Genomic DNA, 27040 nt, shown 5'->3' on the forward strand with positions numbered 1-27040 from the left:
TTGGTGAGGGAGGGGCTGTCCTTGGCAGCTTGCTTCTTTTCAGCAACTACTAGCTCACTGACAGGCTGCCCCCTTCCCTGGTAGAGAAGACAGTCTGTCAATAACTGGGCCATATTGGGGGTGGGAATTATGGAGGAGAAGGCCACTGTTGTCCCTAGTTGAAGACTTTGTAACTCTCCACCCAGAGGGATGGAATTTCTCTATGTTCCCCTTCTCTCCATGTTTTGGTGGCACTGCAAATTAACACTAGCTTCTTGCTCTTCTGCTTGAGTTCCTCCCTGAAATCTTTTCACTTTGGGTCATGCCAGCTCAGTGAAACAATACATTGGAGACTGTCATGTCTGCTGCTGCAGGTAAGCAGAGGCTGGTAACACAGTTTGACAGAGGCTCTTAGTATCTATCTTACTTTACAGTAATTCTCATTTTACAGTTGAAACAAAACAAAAACCTTCAGTGTCCTCCAATAGCAATCCAAGAAAGAGGGATGAAGAGAATTTTTCTGACTTTTAAATTCTTTTGTTATACAAATATTTAAAATAAAAGAAGTGCAAAAAGGTGTGGCTCGCCCCCAGGGCCAAACATGAACCATTTGTTAGTCATGAAAACCCTTGTATCACCCGAGAATGGAACTTCTTTCCCCAGGAACCTTAATGGTTTTACACATTGAGGATTAGTTATCATTGACAGCCTGCAAAGTGCCCCCTCAGTGGCCCAGTACAATGCAAATTGGTCCTCTTTTTGTGGCAAGACAAAGTGTTCAAACTCAAGTGTGACATATGCCCGGACCATGAAACAGAAGAGTTGGAAGACATCATTGGAGCTGGCCTCTGCAGCCTGGTTTCTGTAGTTTTTCAGGGTCACCATCTTTGTCTAGCCCAGCAGGAAATTGGCCAGGGATATCTTCCTTCTTTCAGCTGCTCAGTATGGGATAGAGAAGATGGTTGCAGTCTTGGAGGAGTCCAAATATAACATACCGTAGTGGGTGCTGGGGTGCAGCAAAGAGTGGTCACGGTTGGAGGCAGTCCAGGAAGGCATAGAAGAGAGTCTTTTTCACCTCCTTCTTGAAGAAAGGTGGTGGACAAAAAATGGTTATGGCTAAGACCTTTTGCAGCATCCACCACTGTTGATAGCCAGTTCTCCAGAGGGAAAGAGAGACATAATACTGAGATCCATTTTTGCCAGTTTTGAAGGCTGGAACGCTATAGCTGTGGAAGGTTAGAGCCTGGTAACCGGGTAAAATGGTTAACTTTTTTTTCCTTAAAGTTCTGCAGAACATTTCATTTTCAATAAAATGACAATTGTTTCTATCATGACAATTTCCAAACAACTCTACTTGCCATCTTTCTTTGATCCATATGAGGTCTTGAATTTCCAAGAGACACAGGCTAATTTTTAAGTATATTAGGTTTAAAAAAGAAAGAGAGGAAAAAAAAGTCAGCGTGAGGTTTTGTACAGGAGGAGTACAAAAACTATAGGATATTACTGCTAAGTGATACTAGGACTGTTAAATTTTCTAATGCTTGCCATTGTATTGCAAGTTTAATTGAATTGGTGTTTGACTCATGCTGCAGTTACCTTGTGTTCTGTGGCCCCTGTTAAGTAGTGACACACGTTAATCACGTCCTAAGTAGTGACCTGGTGTTTTTGTTCAGTTAATGGTGTGATAACATCAGGAATAAGTGATGAAATATAATTAATAACTTTGTTGCTCTTTCTTACTATGCCTTTTACTTGCCAGTGCTCCCAGCCTGTGGAGCACACAGGACTCAGTGATTGGAGCTTCTGGAAGTTGTGCCCCCCCAGCTAGGATCCCCATCCATGATTGGAGCTCCCAACTGTGGGGGTGGAGGGGGAGGGGGACATCTTGCATGCTCATGACTGAGAGCCCCACCAGTGATCAGAGCTCACAGCTGCAGGAATGCACCCATATGCTCCTGTGGCTGGGAGCAATGTTAGCCAATGGGGCTCCCAGCCACAGAAGCAAAGATTTTTTTCAGTGCAGGGGGAGCCATTTACAGGCTTCCCCTACAGCAGCAATATGGCAGGATGTCGTCTAATGCCTGATTCCACAGTCACAGCTCTGCCATGCAGGAGTGGCATGGCAGAAAGTGCGATCGTTGGGCTCATGTGTCAGATCTCATCACACCTTCTTGTTAACATCTGTCAGTGGCCTGTGAGAGCACTTTTTTTTAACATGGTTACAGAGAACCTTACCCTGCAAAGGCTCAAAGTGTGGAAGACAAAATATTCTGGTATCTGGTATTTTCTTTTTACTATTTAAAACTCATAATTTTGAGGGAGAAGTCTTGTGATTTTGGAACCATGTAGGTTTGACAATGTTGGATCGTTATTTCAAAGTAAAATGCCCCTAGCTGTTCTGTGCTTCTGTTAGAAGAAAGTATATGGAAATTTTGACCATGTGGTTTTGTGAGTATTATATTGTATATAAATATAGTAATACCTACTGCCTTCAATGTAAGAATGGTTTTAGATGCGCCATTGTTGACAGGCTATTTAAATGATCCTTTTCAGTGTTCTTTGCTTTTTGGTTCGACTGCAATTTCATTTGCCTTCTGCCAACAGGATATGTATCAAACAGTTAATGAAATTTCTTTGGCAACCAGCTAACCAAAGAGGCAGCTGATTCTACCCTAGCTTTTTTAGTAACTAGAATTTATGCAGCCATCTACTTTTAATGGAATTTTTTTTTTATTTTGTCCCTAATATATGTGGCTTGAGGTAACTAAGGTTTGGTTGTTACTGAGCAGTGCTCAAGAATTGGAACCCCTGTAGGATCTGTTGACTGTCTTCGGTTGTTAGTTCTAATTTCTTTCTTTTACAGGGCCTTTCATCTGCTTACTCATGGCTTCATACCTTATTTTATGCTTTAAGGCTCTGCCACACATTTGAATAAAAGCTGGTTAGAAACCAGCTATAGAGTTGTTTCATGTTTTCAAGCACTAACTTTGCAGCTCGTTGGCTCTTTTTATAGCTGGGTTAGTCTTTTGTTGCATGACAATTGCTTTCATGTGTGTCCAAGCTCAATTTATTGCATGATTAACCAGTTAATTGTGTAATGTGTGTGACCTGTAGCAGGAGCCTATGAAGTTAAAGCGGCATCCAGTAAAACAACCTCCCACTTCCCATTCAAGCATCTGCTTCCTTTTTTTCAGCTCCTTTTCAAATACCTTCTTTCTGTAGACTTTTTCCTATATTGTTGACTTTTCTTAAGTTCTTGTCTTTGATTATTTTTACCTTCTGTACAGATTACAAGGTCTTCTGGCTAGGGGCCGTATCTCTTCTGTGGTAAAGCATCTAAATCTGTGGTACTGCCAGGGCAGATCCAGGGTGGGGGTGTGGCTACTGATTGCTTCCTCACCCAGGCTTTAAAACCAATTACCTGGGAGGGGCAGCATTTTTACACAGGCAGTGCTGAGAGAGTCAGCTGACTTTTTGACTCATTATAACCTGATTTCTGCTAAGCTCTTCACTCAACAGGTGGTAACAACCCTCTCTTCTTTCTAACTGTTTTGATGTTCCACTATTCAAGCTATCTTTTCATATGCAATTTTGCTGTCTGTTAGCCAGGTACTGTCTGTCTGCTATTTCACAACTTCGCAGACTGTTTTTAGCTCTAGCCAAAAACTTAATTCCACTATGGTATTATTAATTCAGGTGTAGAAATGACTGACACTGAATTATTGGAAGTACTGGAAGAGACCAGATTTTTTCTGATGAATCTGAATAAGAGATGTAATTTTAACTTTAATGAATACAGGACTAATGGAACAATATCCTTTGACTATTTTTTGCCTACTTTGTATGCTTTAAAGTTAATATATTATCCAGGAAATGAGTACACATTCCAGTAATGTTCTATTTGTTTTTGCTTTGATCTTAAAGTGAAAAATGTAGTACTAGGCCCCAGCCTGTTAGTAAAGCTTCTAGTTTCTCTTTAACCGGAGAAATATGTGTATTGCTGTACATGTAATGATGTGCCGCACCATCTACACTCCCTTCTTTATAATTCTAGATCTGTCTACGGATGCTACATAAGTCTAACTTTTCAGAAGCTGCGTGTCACGCTGTTGATGAGAGAGAAGTCCAGTTTGCTTGAAAGTGTATATATGATTACTCGGTTTTAGGAAGAAAGAATAAACCTGGGCATCTCAGTTACAGCTTTCTTAAAAGTTTGAATTGGGTTTACTGAAGGATAGCCCCTTCCATTGCTCTGCTTCCGTCCCATCCTACACAGCCTCTTAGTTTATCTTTCTCATGTCTCTCCTCGACTCATCTGTATCCTTGTTCAAGCTATATACTTTTGCTGCCAACCATCCTCACTTTCTAAGATGTTTTAAGATATAAAGCTTTATGTACAAATCATTGTGTAGTTTAAAGAAGACAAGAGGTAGGAAATTGTTCGAGGCCCTTACTTTGCTTTGAGACCAATTTTCTTTTCAGTTTCCTTCTGGACCTGCTCATTGATAGAGGTGGAAGGCCAGGACAGGGTGGCACCTTAACAGATAATGGGCTCAGAGAGGCATGAATGTTCATAAGCAACAACCTACTTTGTCAGTCTTTTTCATAGCGTCAACTCTCCCTGTCCTATGAAGCCAGCACACTTTAGACACTATTAGTATGTAAAAAGTGCTCAGAACTTAATGGTGTCTTTTGCTGGTCTGATGTTAGAGACTTTGATGTTAGTGCCTTTGTCAGATGTTAGTGCCTTTGTCAGGCACTACGAAAGCTGATCGCCTACAAAAGCTCTTGTCTCTCTGATGGTATGTACAGGCATTAAGGGAGATTAGGGGGAGGTTAGATTGTCTTGAAAATGCTTACCTGATCTAACTTAATTTGCCCAGGTATGGACCTTACACTTAGATCCCTAGTTAGGTTCATCTAACTGCACAGAAGTTTAGGAAGGTTAGATCATTCTAAATATGGATATCCTGATCTAAGTCACGGGAGTCCAACCTTTTTTGAATGTGTGGTCAGATCATGAACTTTTTATCGCCCAGTGGGCTGGCGAGCCATATTCAGAGACCTCGCAGGAAGTGGTATCACATCAGGAAGTGATGTCATGTGACCTTTGACACCAATGAAGTTGCAGGAAGTGACAATGAAATGGGTCTAACCAGTTCAAAACTCTCCCTCTCTAGAGCATCCACCTCTGCCACTGTTCGGGACAGGATACTGAGCTAGATGGAACATGGGGCTGACCAAGCATGGTACTTTTTATGCTCTTATGTTCAGAAGCTCTTATGTTCTTTGGCTGAGCTTCCAAACTATGGCTGAGATTTGCAAAAAGGGGTAGATAGGCATGTTACAAAGTTGTCATAAAAGATTTGGAGCCCTCTAAATCCCATTCTTTTTAATGGATGTTGGCCTTTTGACTCAGCTTTGAAAATCTTAGCCCAGGGTGCCAACCAGATAAGTCAAAATCTATATTGCATTTCTATGCAGTGCATCTATGTGGGGCTCTCCAAGCATTTTACAAACATGAAATAAACCTCAGGATGACCCCAGCCAGAGTAGCAGGGGCTGAACTGCATTTTCCCCCTGCCTGCACCGGTCAATCCTGAGCTGCACATGGCTCCGCCGCGGCTTCTGCTGGCCGATGCAGACCTGTCCAGGCTCCTCCCATCCCCAGCAATACGCAGCTGAAACCAGCTTTTCATGTGCTGCTGGGGTCGGGAGGAGCCTGGCTGAAGTCTACACCGGCCAGCAGATGCAGCAGCGGAGCTGTGTGCTGTTCGGGGTGGGATAAGCCTGGCCGGAGCAGAAGGGGCTGAGCTGCATTTTCCCTCTGCCTGCACCGGTTAGTCCCGAGTGGCACCTGGCTCCACCACCGCTTCTGCTGGCCAGTGCCAACCCGACTGGGCTCCTCCCATCCCCAGCAGCACGTGGAAAGCTGGCTTCAGCTGTGTGCTGCTCTGGATGGGACAGACCTGCCTAGGTGAACTAGCAAATTAGTGCACATTCCAATAGCTATATTTGTGATTGCTTTCATCCTGAACTGAATAAAATAGCACTTTCCCCTAGCATATTAGTAATGCTTTTAGTTCCTCTTTAACGGGAGAAAAAACTCTGTGAGGATGTACTACACTATCTGCACCTCACTTTTCAAAATCCTACATCAGCCCAGGCTGCTGTGATAAAGCCACTGACTTCAGCAGGCAAGAGGCTACCCTCATTTAAGAGGTAATGGAAAGGGCCAAATTCTGTGGCTAGATAATTATACATGGAGTGCCCCATATCTGCCACAGGGGTGCCTTGCATATGCAACAAGGATGGCATTTGGTCTGACAACACGCACCAAAGATAATGCAGCTAACCTGACCTAAGGAATATCTTCTCCTTTTTTACCACACGCTTTGCTCCAGAAGAGAGAGGGAGAAAGGGACTTTTGATTTTTGTAAATCTTTATTATATCTATACTAAAAACAAGTGGTGAATGTGCAAAGGGTATGTGGCCCTCCCATGGGCTAAGCACATATAGGGTGCAATATGTCCTGCTTTGGCTGGGACGGTCCCGTATTTTGTAGGCCAGTTCCGGCTGGTTGGTCAAAATTTAAACAGAAGGCCCAGAACTGCAAGGGCACGGGCACTGTGTGGCAGGGAGGCAGAGGAGCATGGTGGAAGAGGAAGCTTGAAGCTGGAATAAGGGGAAGAGAGAGCAGTGTGCAGGAGCGCACAGTGGAACTGGAGAAAGGTAATGTGAATGTTACTAAAAATGCAGCGTAACAGCAGGTGGAACCAGGGGGCAGTCTGCAGAGCTCTGCTGAATGCTAATTTTTTTGGAAGTCAGTGGCTAACAAGGCATCTTGATTGGCATCCTTTGCTCCAAGGATTTTATATGGTAGCTGTAGGCCTTGGAAGTTGATGGTCTAAACCTTGTGATGTTGAACAAGCCTCCATCTAGTTTGGTTCGAAGATAAATGCCTTCACTGCTGTCCTTGAACACATGAAGAAGCAGGAATGAAAAGTAGATGTTAAAGAACATGGGGGTAAGACAGAACGCCAAAGTTTCACCCCATTGTTGATGTCAAAGGCATTTGAGTCTTTGTTTTCGTATAGTACCGTTGCCTTCATACCTTGATGTAATGAGCAAATGATGTTCAACAGTTTGTGGGGGGACAATCCTATTTTTTCAGAACAGTAAAAAGGCCTTTTTGTTGACCGGATCGAAAGTCTTTGTCAGATCGATGAAGGCTATGTAGTGTGGTATTCATTTTTCTTGATGCTTCCCTTGTTACTGCTTGACAAAAAATATCATTGTCAATGGTGGAGCATCCTGAGCAAAAACCATCTTGACTTTGAGGACACAGATTCCTTCACCCAGAGATGGCAGCGTAAGTAGTATAATGCAAGTGACACCTTTTTCCACTGAGGGTCCACAGAGAGATACGTCTATGGTTCTCACAGACACTTCTGTCTTCTTGTTTTTGTCTAACAGTACAAAACTGCTTCCCTTTTCCAATCTTCATACGTAGATTTTAGCAGGCAAGCAGTTGTTGCTGGATGCCTTGTTCCCAAGAATTGATTTAATGGTTTTCTGCAAATTATCTAATGTAGGCTTGCTGTCCCAATCCATCACGACTTCAAACTGTGGTAATCCTTCAAGGTTTTGGCATCTGATTTAATTTTCAGTAGAGTATAGAATTCCATAATTTTTAATCCAATGCTTGAGTTGTTTTTATCACTGATGACATTTCCTCTTAATTCTTTCAGTGGAGCTTTTTTCTTCCTGACTGGACCAACTGCTCATTTGATGCTTTCATATATTCTGTGGTTATCACCTGCATCAGCTGTTTTATGAATATCATAGAGTTTTGCTTGAATTCTGTTGCGCCGACTACTCCGCCTTTCTGACTCGCCTTCTTTTGGAGGTTGCAACATAGTGGTCTTTTATACGAACTACTCTGCCCCAAGTAGCCCCACATTTCCACCATCCTCTCCAGTCAGATGCACTTGATGGTCATTTGCTAATCACCATCTAGGCCAGACTAGAGCTCCTGTGCTATTGGTGCCACCCCTTCCAGGATGCTGAGGGGCAGGGGTGGAACATGTTTCACAGTTGATTGTTGATACTTTTGTCCCATTTTGTACCAGGTCATTCAGTTGTGAAACGTCTTTGGGAAGTGTTGGGATAAATGCATGCATACTTTCTTCTCTGTTTTCTTGTCCCAGTGCCTGGGGCAGTAGGAGTCTCTTTGGTTTCAGCAAAATGTGATTGCGAGCAGTGGTGCCCAAATCAGTTTTGTTGCCTTGACCATGCACTCCAGCCTCTTGGGTGCCAACTTTTAGGGCCAGACAGTTTGGCGCTCAATAACTCCCACTCACAGGGCACACCGTCCAACACACCCACCACATCTTATCTTTTAAGAAAGAGGGAGGGTCCTTGGTCATTTGTGGTTGCCCCCACAAGTAGGTCAAGTTGCTGGTCCTCGGGACTCCTCCTCCCCTTTATACCCTTTCTACATGCCAACCAGTTCTTACAGAGTAACCAGGCTACAGTCCTTCTCCTGGGAGCCCTGGGAAAAATCAGTCACTGCTTCAGTGCTCCTCTGAATGAAGCACTGCTCTCTGGGGCTTCTCCTCATTGAGCCACTCTTGCTCTTCTGTGAGGTTAGGGCCCATCCGGCTAAAGACTTCTCCTAGCCTCCAGTCTGGTGAGCAGGCTTCTGCCCTACTTATTTCACTGTTGCCAGGGCTTGGCTGCAGCTGATGTGCGCTCCATCTTCCAGGCTCCCGAAGCTCACCCTTTCTGTTGGCATGGGGCGTGCTCCAATCTGTACCCAGCACAAAGTGATGAATCAGGGTGGCTGCAGTGCCTGTGGTTCTGCTGCCAGCACCACTGCCAATCCTGCAGGTAAGTATTCAGATTTGTAGGTCCCTGCCACACATATGCTGACTTCTGACTGCTGGCAGGACTGCCCCTTGGGACTTCGCTATTCTGGCTGCACTCACTGAAATGCACCTGCTACGACAGTCGTGCACTTCCTTCAGTCTGAACATAATTTATACTTTGCACTGTTGGCTGTAATGAAGAGAAAAATAAGCAAGTTAGAGAAAAGTAGGCTAAACAAATACCACAAGATGAAGTGTCACTGGCTTAATAGCTGAAAGCAAGGAGCAATTATAAATGTATCCATGTGAGAATGGCAGGAGTCCTGCAGGGGCCTGTCTTGGGCCCAGAGTGGCTCAACATGTTTACTTCTGACTTGGACGCTGCAATAAATTGCTTCCCAAGAAAATCTAAAGAAGATATGAAGCTAGGAGGGATTGAAAACGCAATGAAGAAGCTTTTCAGGCTACCACGAGGCAGAAGGACCCTGGTAGCCTGAAAAACTAGGTTAGAGCCAACACGATGAAGATCAATGCTGACAAATGCAAGGTGCTGCCCCTTGGGCAGAAGAATCAAAAGCATAACAAAACAGGTGAGACATAGCTGGATGGCAGATGTACTGAGAAAGATCTGGGAAACTTGGTAGACGACAGACTCAATAGGAGTCTGCAGCATGATGCAGCTGTACAAAAGGCAAATAGAGTTTTGGGCTGTATCAACAAAAGCACTAGATGAAAGAGACGGGAAGTGAAAGTGCCTCTCCACTGCGGCACTGGTTAGACCTCATCTAGATTGTAGCATGCAGTTTTGGGCTCCACAGTTTCAAAAGGATGTGGAAAAGTTAGAGAGGGTCCAGAGGCAAAGGAAAAAAATGATAAAGGCCTTGAAGGCAACTCGTACAAAGAGAGGCTGGGGACCTGTGTCAAGGCCCTTTGAAAAGGGATGGGTGCTGGGCCCATTAGACTGGGAAGCCTATGCATAGTGCCCCACAGGCTAGACCTAGCCCTTAGTAGCAAAGCTCCCATAGTCCACCATTAAGAGGAGGAGAAAACAAGGTGAAGCTTCCTTTTTCAAACCGCCTGTAAAGAAAATGTCCATTTTCAACTAGAGAGGGGGGTTGTTGTAATCTGGAGGGGGGGGGCAGGGATGGAGGGGGAACAAGTTAGGCAGGTGTACCCTGCACCCACCCTGAGTGCCACTCTGATCCCCTTCCCTTGCTTGAATTGCTGCTCTGCTTTCTCCTCCCACCCTCTCCTCCCTGCCTGCTCTGCTGCTCTGCTCTACCTGCTGCTGAACTGGCCACCCCCTCCCCAGTTTGCTATATGCCACACACAAAGGCTCCCTCTGCCACTTGTGGCACCCACGCCTCAGGTTGGGCACCCCTGTTCTAATCTGTCTCCATCAGTACATCCCCGTGCTGCTACCTCTCCATCACTTCAGAACCCTGCTGATATTTCTCTAGTGCCTTGTCCCCGTTCCTCCCCACTCTTGCCTCATACCCATGCTCATCGTACTCCTTAGGCTAATCTCCTTGCTCCTCATACTCCAGAGACTCGTCTCCTTGCTCCTTGCACTCCATACGTTCATCCATACTCGTTTTCACACCAACTGAAAACTTCTGGCACACAATCACTGCTCTTCTGAGGGCAGAGGAAAGCAGAAGTAAATCAGGTAGGGGAAGGTGAGGAGGAGCCAACATTTATCATGTCAAAGCCTTTGTGGTGTCACCGTCCCACTGCCCAATAGCTTGAGGCCCTCTCCAAGGCTCTCATGATGTCACAGTGGAACACAGCTTGCAGGACTGATATCCTGACCCTCACCAGCCCAGCCAAACCTTGCAGTCATTTCTCCCTGAATGCGCTAGATCACCCCATTCACGCACTCGTTATTCTGGTCACCAGTTAGGTGAAGCATTAATATAGCAGAGGCTTTTGCCTAGGTGACCTTGACTTGTACAGCTTTGTAGATTAGGAGGCCAGAAGGGGCCTGAGGACGAAAGCCAAAGTTCAACCCAATGCATTTAGCAACTAGGTGCAGGTTTTAAATATTGAGGGTGATTGACCACTGAAAGCAGCAAACCATTGGAAGCAGCAGTGATGAATTCTTCACTGCTTACTATCTTCTTACAAAGACCAGTGTTTTTCTGGAACATGCGTCTTAGGCAAGCACAAGTAACTGAACCCATAACAAGAACAATAGTTGGAAGTATAGTCCCCATGGGAGGTCAGACTGGATGATCTCACAGACCCTACAGGCCATAAACTCGATAGGTCTGTTGTCCAAGCCCTGTGATTTCCTAGTGCTGCCCTGTCAAAAAATATTCCTTTCCCGGGTCCTCCCTTCTCACTGACTCAGTCCAACACATTCATTCCCAAGACACGGAATATTCTGAATGCTCCCAGCTCATCCTGCCTTGATCATGCAAAGCCAGAGAAAAACAGGGGCAAATCTTCCTCAGAGGAGCATGCCATGGCACTTTGGTTCTCCACTCATGTACAGTAGAAGTAGGGAGTGACCAGGGCTGCAGTTGGGGCCTGGTGCCTAATGGCTTAGCAACAGTCAGGGCCTGGCACTCTCAGGTCTCAAGAGAGAGTCTGGGTCTGGTACTTCAAGGCCCAGGAACAGTTTGGGCCTGACACCTCAGGCCTTTGCAGCAGTCTGAGCATGGTGCCTTGGTGCTTAGCACCTGCAGGGGTCTGACGCCTCGGGCCTTAGTACAGGTTTAGGCCCGGCCACTTGTTCCTTAGCAACAGTCTGGGGCTGCAGCCTTAGCAACTGTATGGCCTGGTACCTGAGGCCTTGGTAGAGATCAGGGCCTGATGTCCTCTGCTCTTAATAAGGAGTACTCCACTTTCCCAGAATTGGAAGTGCTTCTCCACTGGCTGCCTTGGACACTAGCCTACAGGGTTGAAGGCTCCTTTCTGTCTCTGTTGTATCTGGTTCCCATACTTGACTTTGTACAAAGGATATCACTTGATACAGGCTGAAGTGGCATGATCATAGGCTTGCTTCAGTTGATCATGGACTGGATGTTACCCTCACTGCTCATGAAAAAAAAAAAATCGCATCACCAGCATATGCTCTCAACTTAACTGGGGGCCAGCAGCTGGGGCTGTGGCCAATGCAGGCCCATCAGGCCCACTGCTGTAGCACATGTAGCTCAGTAGTTTGGGCATAGAGCATGGCAGAGAGATTGACAGCAGCCCTGTCAGACATCCCTGCATGCTGGGAATGGGGCATATAAACTGTCTGTTCACTTTCAGGAGGACAGAGATGTTCCAGTACAGGAGTCAGATGGTTGATGTGAAAGCAGGCCCAGAGTATGAAATAAAAGTTGTGGCTGACCTTATCAAAGGCCTGTTTTTGATTCGGGAAGGCAAAGTTGTTGTTCAAGCCAAAGAGCTTCACAGCCGGCGGCAGGCCACGTAGTAGAAACAGGTTGTCCTGGCAGGTATGGAGTAGGTCAGTTTGGGGCCTATGAGAGAGACCATGACCATTTTGAGATGGTTGGTCAGGGCATCGCTCCTGTACATGGGAGCAATAGCAGTTGCCAGTTCTTAATGTTACCAAGATTCCCTTTCTTGGGCAGCAGTGCGATGGCTGCTCACCAGCAGCTGACCGGAAGGATCCTATGTTTGAAGCTGTCTTGGAAGATGGGCAGGGGGTCTGGGCTTGGAGAATTTGACAGGTAATCAATCAAAGCCTGGCACCTTCCCCATGGCAAGGTCTTCAAATAGCAGCACTCAGTTTTGCCCAGGGACAGCTCTGAGCTCCTCAGCCTCAGACATGGAGAGTTTGGGGAGGCCCTCATGCAACTGTTGTATGGCCTCTGGCCAGGTAGCCTCAACTCGAAACAGCTCCTTGTAGAAGCTAACAACACACCCTCAGATCTTGATAGGATCTGTGAGCACCTGGCCTCACCGGGTTGTACAGTGACTGATGATTTCTTATTCTGTGCACTTTTTCTTTAGGTTTGAAGAGACCCGAGTCATGGCATCAGGCTCTGTGAGTTCTTGGAAGCAGGTTCAAGTTCTTGCACTCTGGGTCAAACCCTCTACCAGTTCTCTCAAGCGTATTTCCCAGAGGTTGAGGCTCTCATATAGGCTGTGGTTGTTATCAGCATCCTCAAAGTAGCCTCAAGCTTCACAATATCTTCCTCAAGTTCTTGCATATGCAGTGGTGGTCTTGGATTGCCTTGCATATTTTGTTGGCAGAAAACGACGCGAGTCACAGCATCATTGTCTGTGAGTTCTTGGAAGCAGGTTCAAGTTCTTGCACCCTCTACCAGTTGCCTGCCTATGTCCTTAGACTGACACAGCTACAAACAAGAACCCTGTACTGCTACTCTTAATTACTCTTCATGGAGTTTGAGACTCTCATACAGCCAGTGTGTTACCACCACTGTCCACCAGATAATGCTTAGGGAATTGTTAAAGCGCAGTTAACCCTTAAATAGAACATGAATTACGAACGAAGACAACTCTGTGTCCCAAAATCGAAGTTCCACTTCAATGCAGACAACTCAGCATCTTAAAATCAAATTCTCACACAACTCGGTTTCCTAAAATCAAAGTCTAACTCAGGGGTGTCCAACCTTTTTGAATCTGTGTCTGGATCATGAACTTTTTATTACCCAGTGGGCCAGCGAGCCATATTCAGAGACCTCACAGGAAGTGGTATCACATCAGGAAGTGATGTCACATGACCGTTGACACCCATGAAGTTGCAGGAAGTGACAATGAAATGGGTCTAACCAGGCTGGGTCAAAACTCTCCCTCTCTAGAGTATCCACCTCTTCCTCTGTTCGGAACAGGATACTGAGCTAGATGGACCATGGGGCTGACCAAGCATGGTGCTTTTTATGTTCTTATGTTCAGAAGCTCTTATGTTCTTTGGCTGAGCTTCCAAACTATGGCTGAGATTTGCAAAAAAGGGGTAGATAGGCATGTTACAAAGCTGTCATAAAAGATTTGGAGCCCTCTAAATCCCATTCATTTTAATGGAAGTTGGCGTTTTGACTCAGCTTTGAAAATCTCAGCCCAAGGTGCCAACTAAGTAAGTTAAAATCTATTTTGCATTTCTATGCAGTGCATGTATGTGGGGCTTTCCAAGCATTTTACAAACATGAAATGAACCTCAGGATGAGCCCAGCCAGAGCAGGGGCTGAGCTGCACTTTCCCCCTACCTGCGCCGGTCACTCCCGAGTGGCACATGGCTCCACTGCCACTTTTGGCTGGTGCTGACCCAGGCAGGTCTGTCCCATCCGGAGCAGCACACAGCTGAAGCTGGCTTCCCATGTGCTGCTGGGGTCGGGAGGAGCCCGGTCAAGTCTGCACCAGTGGCTGCTGCTTCTCTTTGGCCCCCACAAGTCAAGCAGAAGGGGTGGAGCCCTGTGTTAATCCTCTCTCTGCTGCAGCTATTGGCTGAGCACTGTAACTTGTGTCTGAACTAGCTAGTGAGCTGCTGGTAGTATCTGGATGAAGCTTCTGGTGTGGAAATACCACTTTATTTACAGGATTCTTATATAAAGAACTATTTACAGTAAAGAAATAGTCTGACATTCCAAGGGTCTGGGGCCTTGCTTTGTGTGACTGAGTAAGATTTTTAGGAGACATAGGGTGTCCAGGAAGTATGGCATCCCAGGAAAGAATATGTGGTAGTCCCTGCTGTCTTGCACAAACTGTCTCTCTAGGATGTCATCATTTCTGGGCGCTCTGTGTTCCCAAGAGGGCTTACTCTGTTATGTAATCGGCCATGTCTCTGGAAAAACCTTTTCTCCATTCTTTATTCCAAAACCAAGGTGCATCTTTTTGGCGGGGCATGGATTTTATGCAAAAAAAATACAGTGTATTAATATTGGTACAGTACTAACTTGGCAACGGGAACTAGCATCACTGTGGACATATCAATGAAGGCCTGTTCAGTGTGCAGCTGTGGTTAGAATGTTTATGTTGCATAGGGAACAGGATAGAAAATAATATAGAAAAAAGGAAAGTTTTTATATAAAGAAATGATCTGCTTCCATCTCATTTTACAGAATTCTAGGGAGTTCAGAGAAAGGAAGTGCTTATATAAAAGGCATAGAAATGTCATATGAGGAGAGATTAAAACAGAGTTTTTTTACATTAGTTGGGTGCTGAATAAAAGGGAATATAAGAGGAATATAATATAACAAGTGGTATATAGAAGGTAGACTGGGAGCTTCCATCATTCTAGTATTACAGCCAAAAAACAGGAACACATTCAGTAGAATTGTTTACAGTGCTGCTGCTGCCTACTATTATATAAATAATACATCTTTATATAAACAATAGAGATGGGTATATCTAGAGAAAGTTGCAGTGTGTGTGTGCGGGTGTAAAATAAGTGTGTGTAAAATACAGATTCATCCTCAGGCCGTAACTTAATGCATTAGTGATGAATGATGATAAGGTTTTGGAAAAATCAGACTTCTCAACTTAGAACCCTTTAGCATTCTTTGTTTTAAACATTTTTATCTATGGCAATATATATAAAGGATGTAGTATTATACTGTCTACATATTACTAATTTAGTTTTAATCTATCTGCTTCTCTGAAAGGTCTTTTACTTTCTGCCACTTAATATAAGGAATTTTTTTTAAAAGAATTAAATTTTTACTGTATTTGTATTTTAGGAATTATTGATAGGAAATTATTTCCAATAACTACTGCATTTATTCAAATCCAAGATGACCCCCCCCCAGTATCTCCCCATTTAACAAGTTGAAGGGGAACCCCTCATTTTGGAGTCAGTGCAAGTTGGGGGAGAGGGGGAGGACAAGCGGCTGCTGCAGTTTCAAGTCAGGGTCAAAATTATAGGCACAGCCACTACCTGTTCCTCCTCTGTCTCTGCTCCCTCCCTGACTACCCCTTCTTCCCCCCGCCCCCACAATTCCCTTCTGCTACATCCCATACCCGCCACTGCTGCTTTCCCTGCGTGGCTCTGGCAGAGCTCTGGCCCCACTCCAGCCTGGGGGACGGAGCGCATGGTTCCTCCAGGCTAGCCTACTAGCAGTTGCAGTGGTAGCAGCAGCTTTGGTTTGGGCTCCAGCTCCCCCCCCACCTGCTCCCCTGTAACTGCTTTCCCCACTGTAGCAGCAGGAGACAGATTAATTTAAGATGGCCTTTCATAATTAGATTCTATATATGGAAAATTATAACAAATTTATAAAATTTTCCATGTATAAAATCTGATTTTTGGGGGCTGGTCCTAAATTCAGAGTCATCTTGCATCTGTGAAAATATGGTATATGAGGCTGTGTTCTATGATAGATTATAAGTGTTTATATGGCTCTGTTTCTTTAGGAGGTAACTGTGATGGAGGTTTCTTGTTTCAACAGCTAGAACACAATAGGAGGACTCCAGAAAATGGCTTGGAAGGTTTGAGTTAAAACATGTGTCTTTCGCTGAGTGCATAAGGGTGGGGGTCCTGCTGTAGGTGCATGTAATATCCAGGACACTGGGTTTTTTTCCTCCAATTGCTGTGGCTATTTAGGCTGCAATGGACCCTCTGCTGCCACATGCTGTTTTGCATGGGCCTAACAGATGCATTAGCTCTCTATGAGCCTGCTTTAATTGTTTCTTGTCACTCCTGACTGCAAGCATCTAATCCAGTCTGCTTTTAGCAGAACCTCTAAATCAGTTCTCTTCACCTATTTGAAGATTTCTATCTTCACTCTTTCCCCCAAAATATGTTCCTTAAAAGGGGAAAAAATTGATGGACGTCATACAGCACAAGTTGCTTGATGCTAACTGCTATGTCTCATAGTGGAATGCCAACTGTAGTGTTATTAGAGGGGACAAGTTAATATGAGTAAAGTCAGATAAAACTGCATTGCCCAGAGCATAAAGGGAGTTTGAGGGAGCCCTGGTCTCAGTTATGGAACAAAAGCAAAGAGCCCACTGACTCAGTTGCTGTCACTGATGCTGTCATGACTTTCTCAGTGTAAAAGTCTTTCGTGTTGACAGTCCCAGTACTAGCTAACTTGGCAACATCAGCTTTATTACTGAGCACCTTGGCATTAGTACTGACTACCCTGTAGTACTTCCATACCACCTGCCCCAACTCTGTAAAATCTACACCTGTTTGTAAATTGGACACTGACTTGTGTTGCTGGCACAAGTCGAGCTGTAAGATGGAAAGTTCCAGGGAGAAGACACAGAACAACTCACGTGACTGAGACTTTAGTTAGTAGGACAGAATGAGAGACCTAGTAGTCAAGCCTTTGATGGAGTCGAGGAAAAACATCACATTGATCCTGAAGAAGTGACTGGTAGTGTTTCCATGCAGTTCATTGGTCTCACTTGGTTGGGACCATTGTCTTTGAAGGGAGATATTTCCATTTCAGCATTGCTGACTGTTCCATCCTGCCAGCATAAAACCCATTGGAAAACAACCAAAAAGAAAGAAGATGGGAGAGTTCTAGGAACTTCATGGTCAGAACACCACTGCCTTAAGTCCTAACTCGTCAAGTTTGCCTTTAATAAATCACATCGGCCATATCACCCTTACTGGAAGTCGTTCTTGCATGTGTCCGAGTGGGTCACCTTTCCGTATCAAAAAAAGAAAAAAATGTTTGTCCTTTGCCGGCTCTGCCAAGTATAGCGGTATAGGATTTGAGCCCATAGGAACAGGAATAAAAGGACTCTGATTTCCAGAAGAATGTGCTTTGTAAGATATGTCAGTAACACCAGGAGCCACCTCTGATCACTTGAAACCCTTCTAAGAACTTAAGTCCTGATAGTGGATTGAGATTACATGTACAGAAGAAAAATGTTGCAAACTTTTTAAGCTCCAGATGTCAGCACCCAGTCAGAATCGCTCTAAATGTGGGTCAGTAGGCAATAATCTATAAATGACAAAAATTATGGTATACCCAAGGATATGGAGAAGAGTTATTAGGAACCACAGAAAGGTTTTTTGAGTCCTTTTACAGTCTCCTAAAACCAGAGTGCTTTGCATTTTCAGTGAAGGGGGCGGGGAAGGGGAAGTTCCAGTAATGGCTCAAAAACAAAGTGGTAAACTTGTGAGCACCATTTACTAAGTGTAGTTTCCTCATGTGAAACGGAATCAGTTCTTCTTAAAGGGATTAAATGAAAAATCAAGAAGTTGTGATAGTTTTACATACAGTTCTATAGCCCAGAATGGTCAGGTTATACTTTTAAGTGATCCAAAACTGGTCTGTACCTGTAACCCAACAGCTGTTCGGCATGCATAGACTAGTTTAAAAATGGTGAAATCCAGTCTGAGATTTACACTCCCCCCCAAAAGGTGAGTGTCTGTTCTCTTTGCTACTGATCTAAACTACGCTGCTTACAGAAAACTGCATAACTTAGATCGATTCCACCTCTTTGCCTAGCCATGGGTGCCTTAAAAATAGGCTCAAAGCTAGTGGCCATGGCTGTGACTGACATGAGCCAAGTGCTGGAGGACAGGAGGTATGTTGCAGTGATAGAAGGCCTGATTTTTTTAGGGGAAATGTTGCATTCCCTGCAGGGCATGGGGACTGAAAGGCAGGATTGACTTAAATAGAGGTTTAAATCTCTGACTTGAATCATGATTTAAATCCTTAATTTTAACCTTTTATTTTATTTTGAAGTAGCACTTTTTAGTTACTTTCCTTAACAGGGGTTGATTTCTCATCAGTTGGCAGCCACTAAAACATGAATTTGTTTAACTTGTAACTAATTTATCCTAAATCAGGTACTTTTTGCTAACCAGGAAGATGTGCTGTATCTGCATAAGTTTATTTAAGCAATACCATGGCTTAATATACATATTCTTAACTTTTATATTACTAAGTTAGACTGTGGTAAATAACACTTATTTACTAAATTATCTTCTTTTTTTTACTTGTATGTCAAGCTGTGCATGATTAGGAACTAGAATCCTTTTACATGCAGAAAATATTTTAAAGTTGTTTTCAGTGAAAATCTGTATTGTACAAGCATGAAAATTAGTTGATCCAGAACATGTTTGGCCTTTAAAATTGACTTACAAATAGATGTGCCACCTGTATTTAGTGAAATGAACTTACCATTTCTGCTAATCTCTCCTTCAAGAATTAAGGTGGATCTCGTAGTCATGTGAGTGTTTGTCCAGAGAACTGAGGAAAACAAGATTCAATGGTTCTTTAATTCTGTCAGGCTGTCAGCTTTGGATGTTGCTTCAGTTTTCTTTAATGTCTTAGCAACAGCACTTATTGAGGCACTATTTTATTTAATTGACAGAATTTTTATATATTATAGTAATATTAAAAGGTAACATGGTTCTTATAATTTAAACATTATTTTAAAATAGCTATAAATGAAGAAAATATCTTTCCTGTTGTAGGACCAAATTTAGGATCCTTGGGGATTTACAGTAAACTTTCTACAGAAAACTGAAGAAACATGAAGTCCAGCAAAAGCAAGGAATTGCCTTTATAGTCTCATGGCTGACAGCAGGAATATGAATAAAACTTGAGACAGTAGAGAGCATTTTAGAATATATATTGTTTCGTGGATTTAACCAAATATGCGTACTAGTGTATCATTGTGTTAATGCTGTTTAGAAACTGCATTCAGTGATATAAGCTAAAGAGCACTTCTTTTTCCAAACAGAACAGCATTTTTCTGATGTCGTACTTAGTGAAGAATTCCTCAATCTTGGTGTAGAACAGGTGTGCAGTTTAATATCCAGTGACAAACTTACAATTGCCTCTGAAGAGAAGGTAAGATTTATTCTATGCAATAATGTTTATTTCACAGTTGGACCAGACAAAAAAACAGTTAATTCGTCAGAGACCCAATGTACTTATTTGGATAGGAATTCCACTGTTACTGTCTCAGTGAAGAGTTTCAATCAGTTAAAGCATAGATGGTGTCTATTGTACTTAAGGCACTGTTGCAGAAAAAAGTGTTGTTTGATTGTTAGACTTTAAAATGTGTCTCTTGCCCTGCAGGATTCTGGAAACAATTTGACCTCTTGTCTGGAAAATAAGTAAATATCCCCATCTTTAGGAAAAACAAATCAGTATGCATGTGCTGTGAATGATGGAGCATGTATGTGACAGTTGCTTTACAAAGAGACTTCATGTAAGTTAGCAGTGTGTTTTAACTCAGGGCTGCAGCATAATGGATTTGAAAAATTGGTATGTATTTGATACCTTTGGGATAATGCAGAAGGAACAACTGTCCAGATAAAGTAGTAGATTGATTTAATGTTGAAGTCATGTGTCCCATTCTTTACTTTGTTTAAAGAAGTTGCAAAAGAGATTGTCATTGGGGCCTCTGCTGATCATTGTACAAAATGACAGCAAGTAGCAAAAAGAAAAGTGTTAAAGGAGCTGCTACAGGGGGTACTTGTGGCACAATTTACAGCGATCCCTATGTATGAGTCACGGCCATCCTCTTAAAACTGATACTGCAATGGAAGGTTGCAATTCCACAATGCCTTGAAAGTCTAGTGTTCCCCTACGCAAAAATGCACGACTCCTATAAAGTATCTTCTCTTTAGAGAGGCGTTTGAAGTGTTAATGTCCTTATTTTTATATACCACAATGAAATGGGAGAATCAAGCCCCCCTCTGAAATGCATATCATGCAGGGTATCACAGGAAAGTAGGGCTGGAAGGGAACTCACCAGGTCATCTAGACCAGCCCTCTGCTCAAGGTAGGATTGTCCCATACTAAACCATTCATCCTAGCCAAGTGTCTGTCCAACTTGCTTTTGAAAGTTTCCAAGGATGGAGATTCTACAGCTTGTTCCAATTCTTGACCACCTTCATAGTCAGAAAGTTCCTCTTAATTATATATTGTAGGTTTAAACTATATGACCTCAAACAGCATGGGGAAATGTCCTTCTCTCTTAATGCTGAATTGGATCTTTACACATTGGTTAATATGTGGAACTTCAGAATTGTTAATGTTCCCATTTATGACAATCATTGGAAATGTAGTAACTTATTGGGAGCATTCATTAAGGCACTAGAAAAGTACATATATAAAAAGAGTGGCTTACATGCTAAGGTCATTTTATATTGGATACATCTGTTGAAAGATTTTAAGTAGCCAACTTAATGTGGCCCTATATTTGTTTCAGGAACTCGAAGTGAAATTTGGTATGGCACACATGGACTTTGTGGAGCAAGGGGGATTCATGGCATGTTTTTTGTTTTCTGGAAGGTATTTGAAGCAGTCATAGCATGGGTAAACCACGACAAAGATGTGAGGCAGGAATTAATGGCACAACTGATGGAACATGTTCGGCTGCCTTTACTTTCCCGGGAGTATTTAGTTCAGGTAAGAAAAAGAAAATACTAATTCTTATGAGAGTGTTCATGTATGTTTGACTCTGGGCTATTTGGCACATAGGGTCAATTCTAAATTATAAAGTCACAAATTATTACTTAGTATAATCATGCAAAGGAACAAATCATTGAAAATAGCCTCCATTAAATTTGGTCACAGTTTATGATAAAGAAGTTGTTCATCTAGTCCAATCCCCTGCTTGAGGCAGGATCATCCCTGTCTATACCATCTCATCCATGTTGTTTTCTCAAAAATCTCCAAGAATGGAGTTTCCACAGTCTCTACATAATCTCTTCCAGTGATTAACCACCCTCGTAGTGAGAGAGTTCTCCTGATATCTAATCTAAATTTCTCATGCTGCATTTCAAGACTTCTGTTCTTTGCCCTGTCCCCTGCAACCGCAGAGAGTAGTCTGTCACTGTGGAAAGACTATTATCAAATCTACCTTGGTCTTCCCTTTCCAGACTAAAATAATCCCAGCTCTTTCAGCCTTTCCTTGTAAATCATAAGAACAGAAGAAGTGCCATATTAGGAAAACTAGTGGTCCATCTAGCCCAGTAGTCTGTCTTTGACATTAGCAGAAGTGAACACATTAGAGGGAGAGCATTGAACCAGGTACATCTAGAATAATTAGCAATTCATTATGCTCCCTGGCAACGACTAGAAGATGCATCTCTGACTGTTCTGTTTAATAGTTATTAATAGATATATCATCCATGAATTTGTGTAGTTCTTCTTTTAGAACTTGGCTGTACTATCTGCCTCATATTTCCTAGACTTCTAATCATTTTTGTTGCTCTCCATAGGTCTTTTTCCATATCTTTCCTGAAGTGTGGTGCCCAAAACTGGACACAATACGAACTGGAGACATACACAGCATTGTGCTATGTAGGCATACCTTGAGCATTGATGGAAGCCTCTTTGTTTTATGCACCTTAGATGCATCAAATTCCTGTCCTCATATTGTGATTTAGAATATCCTAAAAATCTGAACAACTGTCAGGAAAGGGGCTGTGAAAACATTTGTCATGGCCTAATAGCATGCCTTCCAGTTACCAATTAGAAGGGTCTGTAGTCTTCCAGTTTTATTTGCAGGGACTTTGCATATCACGAACTTGATGATACCAATGTCCCTGGCTGGGGTATGATTTAAATAATCAGAGTGATTTAAGTTTGTTCTCATGTGGGTTTATTGCACTTTAAATTGTGATTTGTGTTTTACTTTTTTAACATGCTCAGACCTTGTCAAACTTATATTAATGCACAGAGGGTTGAAGAGGAAACATTGGTTAAGAACAGCAGTGCGTGTAAAGATTACCTCATTGAAGCTATGAAGTATCACTTACTGCCGACTGAGCAACGAGCGTTGATGAAAAGCTCTCGAACTAAACTGAGAACACCTGCTAGCCTTCCAAAGGTTAGAGCCATAATTTCCATTATGTTCATTTCTTTGATTTTTTTTTTCTTTTTTAAAAATTAATCTAATCTATGGGGCGAATGGGTAACACCAAATTGATTTTTAACTAATGTATTTCTTTGCACATTTTTTTCTGTAGAATTATTCATCCTTGAAAAGTATGCAGCAAGGTAACAGCTCAGGTCCTAAACTCATGGGTGGGAATTTAATGTGAAATATAAAATGCATAACTCAATGCTTTTGGCTCTTCAAGGAGAATACGTGATAGAATTATATGGTTTTCAGTCCTGCACAAGATAAATTATAGTACTTCCAGTTGCACTTAAGCAACTGCAGTTAGTTTTGGAGGTAAAATAAGCCTGGGTTAAATTATGACCTGAAGTATTTTAAATAATAAGATAATTTGTTTTCAGCTAATACCAGCTGTGTTTAGTAACTAGACTGTCTCCTTTAATCGCCCAAGCACAAAAGTCCTATTTCTGCACCATTGTTCTAATTCTACTATTACAATATTAGGAGCAAGATGTCAGTGTCATTCTGGTGACCTTTACTGAAGTTTTACAACCACAAAATCTCAATAGGGCCAAATTAGGGGCTAGATTCTGCTTTCAGATACACATTCACAACTCCCATTGACTTTGCATGAAGGGGGGCATTCTTGCTTTTGAGACCAGATTCTGTCCCCATATGTCTCCTCTGTCTTTAAGTTTATGAAAAATCTAGGTCTTTTTTATGTGACAGGTTACAATAAGACTCAAAAAATTCTGCCTCAAATATTTTCTTTGCTGGAAGGATCCCAAATGACAAATCTTTCTGAAATGTTTGTATTTCTGTTAAACTAAGATAGTAGTTGCTTATTGGGGGGAAATAAGATAATGTATTATCTAGAAGTTTGTTTTCTTTAGTACCAGAGACTGTGCCTTTTAAATATCCTGATATATGCTAACAAGCAGAAAATCTTATTGCTTCCCTCCTAGCTGATGATGGTAGTTGGAGGACAGGCGCCAAAGGCTATCCGCAGTGTGGAATGCTATGACTTTAAAGAAGAGCGCTGGCACCAAGTGGCTGAATTGCCTTCCAGAAGATGTAGAGCAGGTATGTGATGCATAACACTGTCTTAAATGGCACTGCTATAAGATAAAGCAGCATGTTTGTTCTGGAATTAGAAAACAATATGCTATCATAATTAATAGGCAGGCCCTAAGAAGGGCTGAGTTTCAACTTCCATGGGAGTGGCAAGTGTGGCTGCTTATTGCTTCTAAAATGCAGAGTACTTGCTTACTCCTTTTAAATAAGGCTTTAGATGATTAGGTTTTCAGCCACTTAGGTTTGAAGACTTTTGTCTTCAGTTCACAATCTGTGAATAGTGTTTTTACTACCACATATTGATACAAAGGGCAAGTTCGCTAAAGCAAGGGTCAGCAGCCTACAGCTCACAGACCAGATTGAACTTTGGCATGTTGTGGGGTGGGGAGGTGGTTGCCCAAGCTGAGCTGGAGCCAGGCAGCAGGAAGAAGAGGAAGCAGCAACTGGATCTCTGTATTGGTGCACCTCAGAATTGAGCTGGGTTGTTCTGATACCCCATCAGAAAACAGTCCATCTGGAACTAAACCATGCAAAGTGTGCATCATTACTTCACGCTTTAAAAAACCACTTTTTAAGGTAATATGAAGAAACCACTGTATAAGAAAGCAATTTGCTTTTGAAATGCCATTTAAAGTAACGTATCTGAAAAGTCAGCGCTCACATTTTGGTGCTGCCTAACAATGAGCAATATCAGAAATTTTAATATTAGATCTAAATAACATGTGTCATTCAGTACTTTTAAAAACCTGTTAATGTGATGCATGCTGTATATTATGTTAAACTGTTGTGCTCGGCACAGTACAGAACAGAATCAATTATAACGAGAAGTTAACTTTTTTCCCCAGGAATGGTGTACATGAGTGGCCTGGTTTATGCTGTTGGTGGTTTCAATGGCTCTTTAAGAGTTCGCACAGTCGATTCCTATGATCCAGTGAAGGACCAGTGGACAAGTGTTGCTAACATGCAAGACAGGAGAAGCACGCTGGGAGCTGCTGTATTAAATGGGCTCTTGTATGCTGTAGGAGGATTTGATGGGAGTACAGGTATTTTTATCTTTAAATGGTACTGTACTGATTATTACAGTTTTGGCTACTACGATGGAGTTGAAAACCATCAAGAAGACGGTTTTTGTTTTTTAGAGAGTGGAATTCATACTGGCATAAAGCAATCCCAGCACTTTTGTTCTAAGTGGGAGCATAATTGCTGGTCTCATTTGCTACTCTGCAGGTCCAAAAGGACCTGATGATGCTTCAACCACTTGATGCCAGATTCCTTCCTCATCTTACATTTCTTAAATCCTCCCACTCCCCATTCCATGAAACATGAGTGGAAGAATAGTCTAGCAGCTTCCTTCCTGTTTGTATATAGAATACATTTTTGCATGCTTTCTTCACTGGAAATATATATATATGTACTATTGTTTGAACAGTATAAGGGATTTGGGCTGTTTAAGTTCTCTTAAGTTATCCGTATCAAAACTGAACTTTGTCCCTAACATTTAGTGACTTGAAGAGTATGTGGGGAGCAGCATAGCTTGTAATTAAAAAAAAAAAAAAAATTCCAAAGGAGGATTCTTTTCAGACTCTCTACAAAGATCGTATACCTTGAAGCATTGCAGTTTGTTGTGGACTGTCCAAATGATGCCTGTGTCATTTGCCTAGCCACCAATTGGTCTTAAGAAAAAAAATGACTGTGAGCCTTAAAGAGGTAAATTACTGAAGACACATATAATTAGTATGTTGCTTACACTTGCATAAGATAAACAAGTCCTGTTTTTTAATAATAGGTTTATCATCTGTAGAAGCTTATAACATAAAGACTAATGAGTGGTTTCATGTAGCTCCGATGAACACAAGAAGGAGTAGTGTCGGTGTAGGTGTTGTTGGAGGTAAGTTCTTCCATCATCTAATAGTTGGTCCTCTTGCCTTCCTGGTTTCTAAGTTTGCATTAAAAGGATAGTAGATGTGAAAATCCATACTGACTACAGACCTAGGGCCTGGTCAGATTTTCAGTGAATGGTAAGTTGGCCAGAATCACATTATTAAGGGACTGAAAGTACTTATAAACTTAGGTTGAATTTGGCAAGTAAAAAAAAAAAAAAAGAAAAATATTTGTAGAACTGTCAGTTTGACAGTTTTCAAAATAAAACATTTTGACTTTTTACTTCAAAACAAGGTAAAGAAAGGATCACATTGCCAAGAAATAGAACAAAACATTTTGTTTCTGTTTTGAGTGAATCCAAATTAAAAGTGTACAATTTGATCACCAAACAGAAACTTTTGTTGTCTGCACAGCTTTGCAAGCATCTAAAGCAAGGGCAGGCAAAATGTGGCCCACGGGCCACATCCAGCCCACCAGCCCATTGTTTCCAGCCTGCAGGGCCCCTAAAAAATGTAGAAAAGAAATATTTATCTGCCCCTGGCTTCCTGTCAAAGATGAAAGGAGCCAGGGGCAGTGGGACCCAGGTGGAGCTGACACCAGGATTAAGCAGCCTGAGCAGCAAGGTGGGCCTGGCCCTGTCCCACCCCCAGCTCCAGCCGGAAGCCTCTGCCTACCGGGGGCTTCTGGCCTGGGCCCCTTGCATCTGTTCCCGTCTCCCTGCTGGCCAGGGCTGTATGTAGCTGGGCTGGCTCCCCCCTCCCTGCTGGTGCAGCCCAGCCTTGCTCTATAGAACCCCTTCCAGCCCGTGCCCTGTGCTTCTGCCACTCCACCAATGCTGGCCCCAATCTACCAGCATAGACCTCGGGCTCCCATCCAGGTGTTGCTGCACTCCGCGCACCCGTTCACTGCCCATTCCCTTGCCTTCCACAGCCATTTCCCCACTCCCCCTCTCCACTGGCAAGGTGCTCCAGTACCACATGGTCCCTAGCTGCAGGGCCAGGACTGCAGGAGCAGCAGGGACATGGTGCTGGAGCGGCAAGTGGGGGTGGGGGACGGGGAAGTGGTAGAAGAAGGGCAGTGGTGTCAAATGAGGAAGGAAGTGGCTTCAAGCGTCAGCACAGGACCTGCACCCAAGCCTGTGCCCCAGGGCCAGGAGTGGCAGAAGCATGGAGCCCAGGCTTGGAGCAGCCTGGGGGGGATGGCTGTGGGGAAACCCTCCCCCTCTATACATGCCACAGTCTTCACCAGCCACCCTCCCCCCACACATCCATCCATCCACCCATACACACACACCCACAAGCTCCTCCCCACCCCCCCCACAAACCTATACCCACCCACTCACTTCATTTTAAGCTCTTATACCATTTATTATACACAATCACCTCTATGTGTACTAAACCAACACAAAACATTTTTAAAATCAAATTAATGAATCTTGTAGTATGTTTGATTTTTAGAATATAATTTGGTATTTCTCTGGTTCCAAGATGGCAAACCC

At 43.0% G+C, this 27040-nt stretch overlaps 1 protein-coding gene across 3 annotated transcripts in view; it reads left to right on the forward strand.

The window, feature by feature from the left end:
- The window catches only part of KLHL2 (kelch like family member 2), a 95851-nt gene that overhangs the window by 58816 nt on the left and 9995 nt on the right, over positions 1 to 27040 (forward strand). For all 3 annotated transcript variants that reach the window (XM_019534579.1, XM_019534580.1, XM_019534581.1), the window contains 6 exons: positions 19471 to 19580; positions 21033 to 21149; positions 22426 to 22575; positions 23553 to 23670; positions 24507 to 24704; positions 25448 to 25549. In XM_019534579.1, the coding sequence (XP_019390124.1) occupies positions 19471 to 19580; positions 21033 to 21149; positions 22426 to 22575; positions 23553 to 23670; positions 24507 to 24704; positions 25448 to 25549 (795 nt within the window). The remainder of the gene's footprint in view (positions 1 to 19470; positions 19581 to 21032; positions 21150 to 22425; positions 22576 to 23552; positions 23671 to 24506; positions 24705 to 25447; positions 25550 to 27040) is intronic.

This window comes from Crocodylus porosus, unplaced genomic scaffold (genome assembly GCF_001723895.1).
Source record: "Crocodylus porosus isolate Cpor-Errol unplaced genomic scaffold, CroPor_comp1, whole genome shotgun sequence".
In the NCBI taxonomy this organism is placed as follows: domain Eukaryota; kingdom Metazoa; phylum Chordata; order Crocodylia; family Crocodylidae; genus Crocodylus; species Crocodylus porosus.